A 12,431-nucleotide genomic window follows, 5' to 3' on the forward strand; every position below is an offset into this window, starting at 1 on the left:
AGATTTTTTTTAAGCATATTCTGTTTATAAAGTGAAATGCTATGTAGTGTAAGAGAGAAAAAAGGAAGTGTTCTATTCTTTAATTTGGAAAAAAATCTCAAAATTATTTAGGGGGGAAAAAAGACTAGGTGCAGAATACACCCTTTTTATGAGGGTGGGAGGATGGGAACTGAAATCTGCAATTCTATTTGCTTGCATACGGACAAAGAAACTCTGAAAGGACACACACGAAATGACTCCTCTCACACATCACTGGAGGAGGCTCAGTTACACACAGGAGCCTGGAAAACAACCTGCCCAGCTCCAGTAACGGTGAAGATAAGCACATGCCAAACGCAGCAATTCCAATAGATGGTCCCCATCCTGGAGAAACCAGGACACCCACACCAGGGGACACGCCTGAGGACATGCACTGAACACGGCCCAAGATAGCGAGAGTGTGCAAACAAACAGCTGAGTGAAGAAAGCTGGTGGAGAGACACGTGCAGGCTGGAGCCATTTACGCAGAAAGTTTACACATGAAAAATAAGATTGCCCCTCATTTATGAGTATATACATGTGTAAGTAAAAAGTATTCCTAAAACATATCTAGATAATAATAATAAAGACCAAATTCTAAATAAAAGTTATCTTGGAAGAGGGAGAGAGAATTAATAGGGGAGGCATGTTTCAGGTATACCGGTGGCTTTGGGGGTCTTAAAAAGGTTGACGACATAAACTAAAAAAAAAAACATTCTTAGGCACCAAAATCATTAGAAATCTCTGTTTTAAATTCCAGATGATTCTGAAAAGGCAGCCAATCTAAAGACAATATCTGGATGAAACTAAACTAAAATATCCCAGATCGCTGCTGCTAAGTTGCTTCAGTCGTGTCTGACTCTGTGCGACCCCATAGACGGCAGCCCACCAGGCTCCCACGTCCCTGGGATTCTCCAGGCAAGAACACTGGAGTGGGTTGCCCTCGCCTTCTCCATCCCAGATCGCTGCTGGTTTTAAAAAATTCAAATTTTGTATCTGCTTAAAACTAGTTTTGTCATCTGACTTTCATTTCTAATCAAGACTTCGTAGGTTCCTGTATTATAACATGCAATGAGAGGGAAGCACAACATTAAATGGAGTAATTAAGGTAAACCCTTCAGGAAAAGGTAAGTTACCACGTGTTTACTTCTTTCTAAAGAAACATGAGCAAATGCTAAAAAGTCCTTGCAATGCAACTTCCACTGACAGAGTCATCACTGCAGTTGGCTAAGTGCCCCTGAACTGTATTTCACTTTGCTGACATAGATGTAAGACTGTTTCACTCCATTAGCACCTGACTTCTTAAAAAGTTTTGTCTTCAGTTGCGTGTTTGTGAGCAGCACTGTCAGCTCAATATTATTTCCCGATGAAGTGGTAAAACCCAGTGAACTCTACGTGATTTCACACCAGACCAGTGTGACTAAGAAGGGAGCTACGACTCGGTGCACATTAAATAGTCAACAAACTGTGAGAACAGACTGAAAAGAAGAAAGCTTGGGTTTCAGAGCGTCCTTTCTCGGTTCTCCCCTAAGAAACAGGTAAACACAGAGATGCAGAAGGCCAGATACAGTAACCAGGTGAAGAAAACAGAATCAAAATTAGGCTTTTCATATATTTCCTCATTCTTTCCCTCCTTAATGAAGGAATGGTGCTAAGAACCCGGAAGTCAGGAATAAAAAAAGAAAATGGCAAATTGTCAGACGGCCCAGCAGAATGAAGATGAACATGAAGTCAGGAAATTCTGAAGTCCACTCCTGGCTCCATCACAGGTTGGCTGGTGTGCCATTGTGTCTACCTGGGACTCAGTACCTCACCTGTAAAATGAAATGGCTAATAGTAACAACCTTTTTGGGCAGCTTTGTTGACGATGGAAAAGTACTTTGGTAACACCAGGGGTTGACACGTGACATATGAGGTTCTGTGTCTGGAAGGCGACGCAAACTCAGCAGCCGGAACTCTCGATCACAGGACTCCCATTAAAAAAAACAAATGCTCTGCTCCATCTCCCAAATTACAGACATGCGAAAAGCCACATCTATGTGCTCTGCCCCAGCAGAAATGATCACTGTTGTCATTGCAGAGTCTGGCCTTATGCTTTTCCAGGGGAGGAGAGGGAAGTAGGGCTCTGGGTTTAATGGGCGCTGGCATCTTATTACAAAAGCCGCGTTATAAACTGTCTCATCAAGCTTTCCCAGCCCGCCCCAGTCCTTTTCTTCATAGCAAGTACTATCAGGCAGTGACGGACTCGAAGGTGTGGACCAACCCCCGGTAAAGACCGTCAGGAAAGCAGATGAAATACACACAGCCTCTTCCTAAAAGCAGAGAACAGCTATGAGCACAGTGTGGAATTACCCGGCCGTGATCCAGAGGTAGATGGAAATACTGAGAGGCAGGCCAGCAGCTAGGACTGCCTTTGCTGCTCCCCAGAGGAGGTAGCTGAGGAGCCAGCTAGAACTCTGACAGTTCTGGAGGAGCGGGAACCAAAAGCTTGGGTCTGGGGCACAGAAAGGACAGGTCCCTGGCGAAACCCCACACTTTAGTTGTTGTTTAGTTGCTAAGCCACATCTGACTCTTTTGTGACCCCATGGACTGTCAGGCTCCTCTGTCCTTGGGATTTCTTAGGCAAGAAGACTGGAGTGGGCTGCCATTTCCTTCTCCAGTGGATCTTCCCAATCCAGGGATCAAACCTGCGTCTCTTGCCTTGGCAGGTGGATTCTTTACCACTGAGTCACCTGGGGAGCCCTACCTTTAAGAGTAGGACCCCAAGATTAGGAGCTGGAGTAAGACTAAAATAAATATAAGCCTGCCCTTTAATGGACTGCAGCCTGACTTCAGGTCATCTGGAGGGCTCTGAAGAATCTCAAGCTCTGAAATTAGATTAAACTGCTTTTGGAGACCTAGTGCCTAGCAAAGCTTGTGCCATAGGCAAATGAAAATGCTCTCCAAGAAATGAAGCCACTGTGCTAAGAATCCAATTATTTCTAGAGGGACAACTGGATGCCACAAGAAAAAGAGTGAGACTAAAGCCCTCCTTCACACTATAACCAAAGATGAAAGCAAAATGGATCACAGACTAAATTTAAAAGCTAACACTACAAAACTATTAGAGGAAAATATAGTTATAAATCTTTCAGGCCTTGGATTAAACAATGGTTTCTTAGAAAAGACACAAAAAGCGCCAAGAAGGGAAGACAGAGTGATACAGATACAATGTGGATGAATCTAAAAACATCATGCTGAGTAAGGAAGACAGCCGCAAAAGGGTACATATCGCATGAGTGTGTTTACAGGAAATGCTGAGAACAGGCAAATCTATAGGGACGGAGAGCGGATGAGTAGTTGGCTGGGGCTGGGGTTGGGGGAAGTGACTGCTAACACAGTAAGGACAGTGTTTCTCTTTAGGCTGATGAAAACGTTCTGAAATTAGATTATGTTGATAGCCGCACAACTCTATGAGTCAACTGAAAACCAATGATTCATACTTTAAAAGGATGAACTGTAGGATATTTGAATTATACTTCAGCAGAGCTGACATCAAAACGTACTACAATATTTTTTTTCCAAATGTTAATATAATGACCAGCATGATCATCAGATACCCTGACAAGAAGATAAAATGACATACACAAGAAAAGGAACCGTAGGTTACAGACCCAGGTCCAAACTCAACCGAAACCACAGTCAAAAGAAGCATGCCTGTATGTGCTTGTCATAGAGAGAAAAGGCAAACAAAAGTTCCTAAAAGGAAACAACTAGAAATTCCAGAACTGAAAACTACCATAGACAAAATAAAGAACCCGGTCAACAAGAGCAAACTTATTAGCAGATTAGATACAGCTGCAGACAGAAGCAGTGATCTGGAAAGTAACAAGAAAAAAATGAACACGACTAAAGAGGGAAACTAAGGATAAACGAAAAGAGAAGATAAAAGTAGAAAATAGTGGAAAAGTCTAACATATGTTTAAATTATTTGGGAGAGGGAAGGGAATGGGGCAGTTATATTTAAAGGGAAATGGCCGAAAACTTTTCCCAAAACTTAGAAAAAACTTAAAAAAAAACTTAAATCCACAGATTTAAAAGGCCCAGGGAAAGCTGAGCAGGGAAAAAAAAAAAACTACATCTAGACACGATGGGCTTCCCTGGTGGCTCAGACGGTAAAGGCTCTGAGCAACTAACACTTCACTTTGGACATGACAAAGCAAAACGATAAAATCAAGCCAAAAGAGAAAGTTCTAGAAGTAGATTGCAAACAGGAGGCAGAATGCCCTTTTGAAGACAAAATTTAAAATGATTAACCTCAAAGTAATCAGAATATTCAAGACATCAAAGACAGGTTAATCCACTGTTTGCCCGTGCGTGCATAAAAAAAATGCACATTAAACAAACAGATCTCAGGAAGAGGTTTGGGAAGGAAACTGGCTCAGAAACAAGAGCAACAACCAGTTACCTTCAGCCACTGCTCGGCCTGCTCCTTGCTCTGGACGGCGAGGACGAGCGGGTCTGTGCCCTGCTGGGTGATTTTCAGCTCGTGCTTCTTCTTCTTGCTGTCCTTCGGGATGTAGGTGATGTTGCAGCCTTGCAGCGGCAGCTCCATCTGGGGTTGCTGGTCCTTCGAGCTTTTGTAGCACTGTGATGGACGGGAGAGGTGAGAGTAAGGGTACAAGGAAGTCCTTTACGTAGCACTGTGATGGACGGGAGAGGTGAGAGTAAGGGTACAAGGAAGTCCTTTACGGCACAGGGGAAGCAGCGCTGGAGAAGCGCCTGGAGGTCCGGCTGAAGCGCAGAGATGCTCGGAGGCTGGAGCCCCTGGAGATCCGGGGATGCACACAGAGCCCCGCGGTACACCCAGGCCGCACCTCCGTGCACGCACACACACACCTGCTCATAACTCAGCAGAGTTAACCAGCACCTGGACGCGCCTCGGCGGGGTGTCAAGTCCGGATGGATCTTATGTTCTAGCGGAGCGTCCTCTACAGGTGACATGAATGTATTAGATTTTCTCTGGCGTGGGCACACAGCATCCTGGACACACCGCAACCTACCTCATTTCATGGCTACCTATCTCGTCCCTACTCTTTCTAAAACACAGATGAATCATTTTATGAAGAGCATACATATCAGCATTTAATAGACAGAAACGGCTGCCAAGCTGTGCCTGCCAGTTGAGGGCAGGGTCTTCGGGAGAGCACTTAAGGGGTCTGGGCACATCTCAGTGCCCATCAGAGAGCTAGCTGCCTGGGTGCAGAGACAAACAGGTTCTGGAAGGACATTCAAAGAAGCTCGTCATGGTGGCGCCCATGGGAAAACACACTGCAGGCATTTAGGGGAAAAGGCTGCTGTTTTGTTTTCCGTTTACAGCTTTCTGTTCTGTGAGACTTAGAGAGTACTTGCTTTTAACACTGTTAATTTTTTTTTTTTCCAGTGTCAATAGGAGTAATCTGGGCAGTTGGATCGTAGGTCATTTTTGAATGAAAAAAAGTTTCATAACAAAACTTCGATTCTACATTTCATCAAAGAGTGCTTTTGCATGGCTTTCCATTCATCCCTTCTTAAATATTTACAGCTACTCTAAATGGTATCATCATCCCGGTTTGGAAGATGGGAGACCTGGTAAGTGATGAAAGAAGCAGATGAGGAGTGAGGGAAGGAAGAGACAGGAAGGGAAGGGGCTGGGGCTGGGGCTGGGCCAAGGGTGGACTCAGTGCCTCTGACAAGTGCTGACCCTACCCCAACCACAGGCTTCCCACAGCGTGCTCTAAAACCTCTTTTACGTGAGAAGTGAAGTGAAAGTCGCTCAGTCAAGTGTCTGATTCTTTGCAACCCCATGGACTATACATACAGCCCTGGAATTCTCCAGGCCAGAATACAGGAGTGGGTAGCCTTTCCCTTCTGCAGGGAATCTTCCCAACCCAGAGATCGAACCCAGGTCTCCTGCATTGCCGACAGATTGTTTATCAGCTAAGCCACCAGGGAAGCCCTTTACACAAGAGCCAACTGTGTATTTTTAAAGCGTTTATATAACATACCCACATCTTGCAACCATTATGTCAGATTGTAAATACGGACCATATTAATCTTTTTAATCTTTTTTTCTTTCGTTCTTTACTTTAAAATTCCCCCGTGGCATCATCATTTTTTGGCATAGTCTAAATTTGGGAGAAATTCAGGCCACACATGTGGAAAAAAACATGTATTCTCACTGCTTAAAAAAAAAGTTTGTTTTTTTTTTTACAAAACCATGAATCAAAAAACATACTATGTCCTAAGAATCTAGTAATATAAGATTCCCATAATTCACAGATGAGACTGTTTTTTTTAAAGGGAGGTTATCTGCTCCACTGAAAAGTGAGGTACAGAACCATACACCCTCACGTGTTCTCTTTTAATGATAGAATTTTTAGTGATGTTTATTCCCCAAGGTTCATTTGAAGGAAAAACAAAATACAAAAGCAGAGTCTAACATTCTTAATGCCAACAACCAACTGTGATTTCTGAAGCTGGGAAGGAAGCAGGGAGGAGGGACAGAGGATGCGACGCAAAGGTTCTGGCTCCCCCTCTAGGCTCCCCGGTGGCCTGGCGCCTGCAGCAAAGGGTGTGCATCCTCCTGCCCCCGCTCCTCTGCTACTTACTCTTTCTAGTCTGCCTCCCTGAGTTACAAAAAAAGAAAAAAGAGTCAGCCTTTAGCTCTCCAAAAGAATTTCCTTTCCTGGGCACCGTCCCCCAGACCTCGCCTGGCCTGCCTGTCCGCCTTCGATGACCTGGCTTTGAGGAATTCACTGACTCACTACAAATGAGAAAATCCATCCTGCGATGTCTGGCAAGCTCCAGCAGCGTGCATTTCCACTGACATGAGCCGCAGACGCTGGCCCGAGGCAGGGATGGTTTTGCCCGCTGAGTGCTCAGGGAGCTGGCAAGAAAAGGGCGTTAAAGGCACGGGAGCCTCAGCCAGGCTTGCTGACGGCCGGTCACGGGCCAGCGCTTCAGCTCCCTCTGTGTCCACCAGTGTGAACGCCGCCCGGGTATAGGTTCCGCCCGGTTAGATGGCCCGCTGCGCCTCACCGACTCTACACAAGAGAACCGAGTGGCGAGGCTTTACCAGTAGCTTGGTGTCTTTGATGACGCAGAGTAGCTTGGTCCACTGCCCGAAGCGCTTCTTCCGCAGCAGGAAGGCACAGATCTTGGCGTCCTTCACCAGGTCCATGGAGGCTTCCTCCGAAGGCCACTGGTGCCGCGTCTTCTTCCCCTTCCCATCCTCCTCCTCCTCATCGTAGGATTCGTAAGAGCTACTCATCGCATCCGAGTCATAATCTGTCAAAGATGAGAAATAAAAGTGAGCAAAAACCTTATCTTGAGGACAACCTATGGGCTCCATCATTTTATTTGTAAGTGAAGAGGGGTTTCGGCATTCAGGGTGCTTGGAAAACATCAACTGGCAAAACCAGGGGAAAAATAACTCAGACTTGGGTAGTAGAAACCCAACCCAAGAGTTTTCAAATGAAGTGACTAAGAATTCTGCATTTATAAAAACCACTTCGGCACCTGCAGGCCCCACACTGTTAAATCCTCGCCACATTCTCGCTGGGTGCCATGACCCCTACTCAACAATGGGTTTTGCCAAAGGAAAGTCCCACCCACACCTTGATGTGAAGGTTCTTTCAGAACTTCCCTGGTGGTCCAGTGATTTAGAATTCACCTTCCAATGCAGGAAACCTGAGTGTGATCCCTGTTTGGGGAACTACGATCCCACATGCCAAGGGGCAAGCAAGCCCGTGCACCATAACCACTGAGCCTGTGTGATCCGGAGCCTTTGGCTACTTGGGAGTCCATGCACTGCAACCAAAGACTCAAGGAAACCAAGTAAGTAAATATATTTTTAAAAGTTCTTTCAAGTCTGCAATGCCTTCCTTCCTCCTGGCATCACCACACACACCAACCCTTCTTAAGGTTCAAGATCCAGACCCAGACCACCCCTCTCAGTCAGGCCACCCTGGGGGTTGTCACAGATGTCCACCTGCCCCTCCTACTCTGCAGAGCGTCAACACTTATATACTGGGTTGTCTGCAGGGTCCCCATGGGAGCCCGTTTTCCCTTCCTCAGGATCTGTGCACACACTGCTCTCACCCAGGCTCCCTATTCATCCCACTCCATCTCCTACCCTTGCCTTGGTATATGCTCATCACTTAGGATTTAACTCATGAAGCCCTCCCTGGATCTCCAGCCCTGACAGGTGCCCCCCACATTCATGTGCTGAAGCTCCAACCCCAATGTTACTGTATTTGGAGACAGGACTTTTAGGAGGTAATTATGGTTAAACGAGGTTATGTGAGTGGGTCCGAATCCACTGAGAAGAGGAAGAGGGAGACCTGGAGTTCTTTCACCCTGCCATGTGAGGATGAGAAGGCAGCCAGCTGCACACCAGGAAGAGAGCGCTCACCACAAGCTGAGCACGTTGGAGCCCTGATCTTGGCTTCAAGTCTACACAACTCTGAGAACATGAAAAGGATCGTTTTGCCACCCAGTCGGTGATATTGTGTTACGGCAGCCTGAGCTCAGATGCCAGGTGAGACGACCCTCCCCTCGGCTTCCACACCACTCAGCACATAACTTGGCCGCTGTGTTGTCGCCCCTGTCTGTCTGTCCCGCATCAAGCTGTCTCCCCTGCAGGAAGGGAGACCCCCTTGCTGGATGTGACTGTCCCAGTGCTTCGCAAAGGGCCTGGCACAGAGCAAGTGATACATATGTGCAGAAGGGAGAAATTGTTTGTTGTTCAGTCGCTTAGTCCGACTCTTTGCAACCCCACGAAGTGGAGCACGTCACACTCCCGTCGTTCATAATCTCCCAGAGGTGGCTCAAACTCATGTCCATTGAGTGGATGCTGCCATCGTCATCCGGAGGACTGTTAGATCAACTTAAATGCAGAGCCCTCAGAAGGATGGAAGGCATCTTAAAAACGATGAAGCAACACTAGTGACTGCCAGTGATCTCGATCGCTTCAGCCCTGCTGGCTCGAAAGATGCTGGAGGTAGTGTGATTCAGCTCAGCATTCCCTCAACCCACATCTGAAATACACTCGTTTTCCATAATACATGTGAGGAGCGAACACCTCAATGAGGAATGAAGGACGGATTAGGAGAATCTGTGGCCGAAGCAACTGGATGCATAAGAACTGGCTGACCCTCTAAGAACAGAACTCGCTGGAAATGGACTGTAATCTGTAATCAGGAGACATGCGTGTATGTTAACTTTCTCGCAAAGAATTATTTAATAAGGGAGGCGGGGAATACAGTGATTGATGGTTTAACTTTTAAATCCTAATAAAGAAGTCAGGGGAGACTTTTATGGAAGAGACTAGGGTGACTCACCCTAGAGGTAACTCTGGCAATGGCAGGGAGAGTGGGCTAAAGCCAGGGTGACAGTTAAGAGGTGTCTGTCGTGATGGTGGGAAGGATGCTCTGCCAAGAGACGTGTGGGGCTGGGGGATTCGAGCGCCTGAAGGATCCAGGTTACAGACCACTGTGGAGAGAAGAGTCCAGGCTCCCCTCCCGTGCTGCTTGAGTCAAGGCCTTTCTCCTCCTTCTCTGCACCCCTTCCCCCACAGTAACACACACACATGTGCAAGTGCACACTCACCGCCTCCCCACATGCCACCGTCTACATCTACCCAACAGCCCCTGTTCACATGGCAGCCACGGTGGCCATTTAAATTCAAATTCTAACTCAAGTTAAATAAAACTGGTCTCCAGATCCACACTTCGAGTACTCAGACAGGCAGGCAACCAGAGGGCCACTCACGCGGCACACAGGGAAGGCTGGACAAAGCCATCGGCCTCCACTGCTGACGAGATGGCGCCGACCAGACAGGAGAGTCTAGGAGAAGGAGCACGACTTGCAAACGCAAAGAAAAATATAGAACACTGTGCGAACAGCGGCGAGGCATGTGCTTTTCAACAGAATTTACGTCACTGTCACCGAAGCCAAGCCGGGCCGACCCTTGCGGGGAGGAGGCTCTCAAGAGGAAGCGGGGGCTTCCGGGGCTGACAATGCTCTCTTCTTGACCTGGTGGTGACACTTAGGTGTTCCATTCTATGGAAAGCCATTAAGCATAAATTCATATTTTATGCACTTTTTGACAAATGTATTTCATAATAAAAGGTTTTTTTTTTTTTTAATTTTAGTGTGGCTGGAACATAGGGCCCAGGGAAGAAAGCATGAACCTGTGAAAGACCACGAGCTACTCCACGGTCCAAGGCTTGCTGACAGATTTCAGTCGGGCAGCAGATCAAGTCCTGTTTTATCCTAGAAAGACCATGCTCATGGCCGCTTGTGGGGCCATGAACCCCTCAGTGCTTAACTCACTTTCTAGAATATCAAATTCAGTAAACACTGAGTGAACAAGTCAACAGGAGAATGAAGGGCTAGATCAACCAGCAATGGGGAGATTTCATTTCATTCAGGCAACAAATATTCAATGAGCACTTCCAATGTGTCAGGCAGTGTTTTTTGCTAAAAAATTTTATTGATTTATTTTTGGCCATGTTGGGTCTTTGATGCTGTGCAGGCTTTTCTCTAGCTGTGGCGAGCAGGCTTCTCACTGCGGAGGCTTCTCTTGTTGAGGAGCACGGGCTCTAGGGTGCACGGGCTTCAGTAGTCGTGGAGCACTGGCTTAGATGCTCCGTGGGACGTGGGATCTTCCTGGATCAGAGATTAAACCCGTGTCTCCTGCATTGGCAGGAGGGTTCTTTACCACTGAGCCACCAGGGAAGCCCCCAGGCAGTACTTTTTATATTTATACTTGCACACTGTGGGATAAAGCTGTGAGAAGAGGAGGCTGGCTCCGCAGGCACACGCCCTGCCTCGCTGGTCCTCTCAGCCGCCCGGACGTGGGTGCACAGTTGTGTCCTTATCTCAGAGGGAGGGAAGGGTGATGCCGGCAGAGCAGGTGACTCACCCAAGACCACATCCTGACGAAGGAAGACGGTTTTGGCTGATTCTGATTATGAACTGAAAGAGCAGACCATGCCCTGGCCACCCTTTGCATCAAGGGGAGGATGGTTTGAGGTCCACAGGTTGAGGTCCACTCACTGAAAAGACAGTGAGTTCATGACCCGCCTTCTGCTGAGAGAGCAGGACAGACGGAATCATGCTAGAAGAATGTCAGCCAACTTCACAAACCAAGCAGTTGGGACTAAGAGTCTGAGCACGCAGGACAACACATCAGTCCCTTGGGCGGTCTCCCAGCAGAGCCCAGGGTACCTCCTGGAGGCTGGAACAGGACATCAAGGAGTCCACTGTTGGCGCTGGAATTTATGATTTGGTGAGGAGGTAATGAGGACCCTGTGCCAAGTGAAGACAGACATGCAGTTGGGCAGGAGGGCAGAGAGTCACCAATGATGTGTCCACACCTCTGCCACTGAGTCCAGCTCTCCTTCCACATGTGGGGGGACAGCCTCCCACTGCCTCCTTCAGCAGCCCCACATCACATGAGGCCCAGGCCCTGGAGTGACTCTCCCGTGCCACCTTGAGGTGCTTCCACTTCTCGGCTCACCCGTTTCAGACAATGACACAGAAGCCTTTGGCACGCTCTCCCAGGGGGGATTTTGAAGACAATGAGAACCCGATCATTTTCAGGAAATGGCTTTATCTCTCCAATACCCCCAGGAGAGTCTAAAAGTTTGATCACATTCCCACCAACCGAAGTTGCCCCACTTGGGCTCTGGGTCATCCCACCCACCAAGGAGCATGCACAATCACACCAGAGAAGGTGCCTCTCTATCGGGCTCCATCATCCCCATCCGGCTCCATCATCTCCATCATCCCCATCGGGCTCCATCATCTCCATCATCCCCATCCGGCTCCATCATCCCCATCTGGTTCCATCCCATCTGGCTCCATCATCTCCATCAGGCTCCATCATCTCTGCTCCATCACCTCCATCAGGTTCCATCACTCCATCCAGCTCCACATCTCCATCACCTCCATCTGGCTCCATCATCCTCCATCGGGTTACATCATCCCCATCAGGCTCCATCACCTCCATCCAGCTCCATCACCTCCATCGGGCTCCATCAGGCCCAACAGTTACAGTCACTCAAGGGGGAGAGCGTGACTTGGCTATGAGAGAACAGTGTCACCCAAAGTGGACAGAGGACACTATCCTCTGGGGGAGTTGGGGAGTTTCTGGCCGCAGCTGAATTGTGTTAGACTGAACCATGACTCTGCTCCTGTCTTTGTTTGGAAATTCACCATGGTAAAGAGAGGTGTGTGGATAACAAACCAAGCCAAGACCAACAGTGGTGCTTTTCACACTGTATCAACTCAGCATTCCCCTAAATTCCCTTCCCTGGATGCCTCTAGGTTAGGACTGGCCACACGGGAAGTTTGTGAATGACCTGGAAGGCAAACAGGAAGCGGCT

At 47.7% G+C, this 12,431-nt stretch overlaps 1 protein-coding gene across 4 annotated transcripts in view; it reads right to left on the reverse strand.

Annotated features, from left to right (window-relative positions):
* AFAP1 (actin filament associated protein 1) overlaps positions 1-12,431 on the reverse strand; it is a 149,670-nt gene that overhangs the window by 64,431 nt on the left and 72,808 nt on the right. For all 4 annotated transcript variants that reach the window (NM_001206044.2, XM_024993299.2, XM_059887569.1 and 1 more), the window contains 2 exons: positions 7,115-7,326; positions 4,466-4,645 (listed from right to left, as the gene is read on the reverse strand). In NM_001206044.2, the coding sequence (NP_001192973.1) occupies positions 4,466-4,645; positions 7,115-7,326 (392 nt within the window). The remainder of the gene's footprint in view (positions 1-4,465; positions 4,646-7,114; positions 7,327-12,431) is intronic.

Source organism: Bos taurus, chromosome 6 (assembly GCF_002263795.3).
Source record: "Bos taurus isolate L1 Dominette 01449 registration number 42190680 breed Hereford chromosome 6, ARS-UCD2.0, whole genome shotgun sequence".
In the NCBI taxonomy this organism is placed as follows: domain Eukaryota; kingdom Metazoa; phylum Chordata; class Mammalia; order Artiodactyla; family Bovidae; genus Bos; species Bos taurus.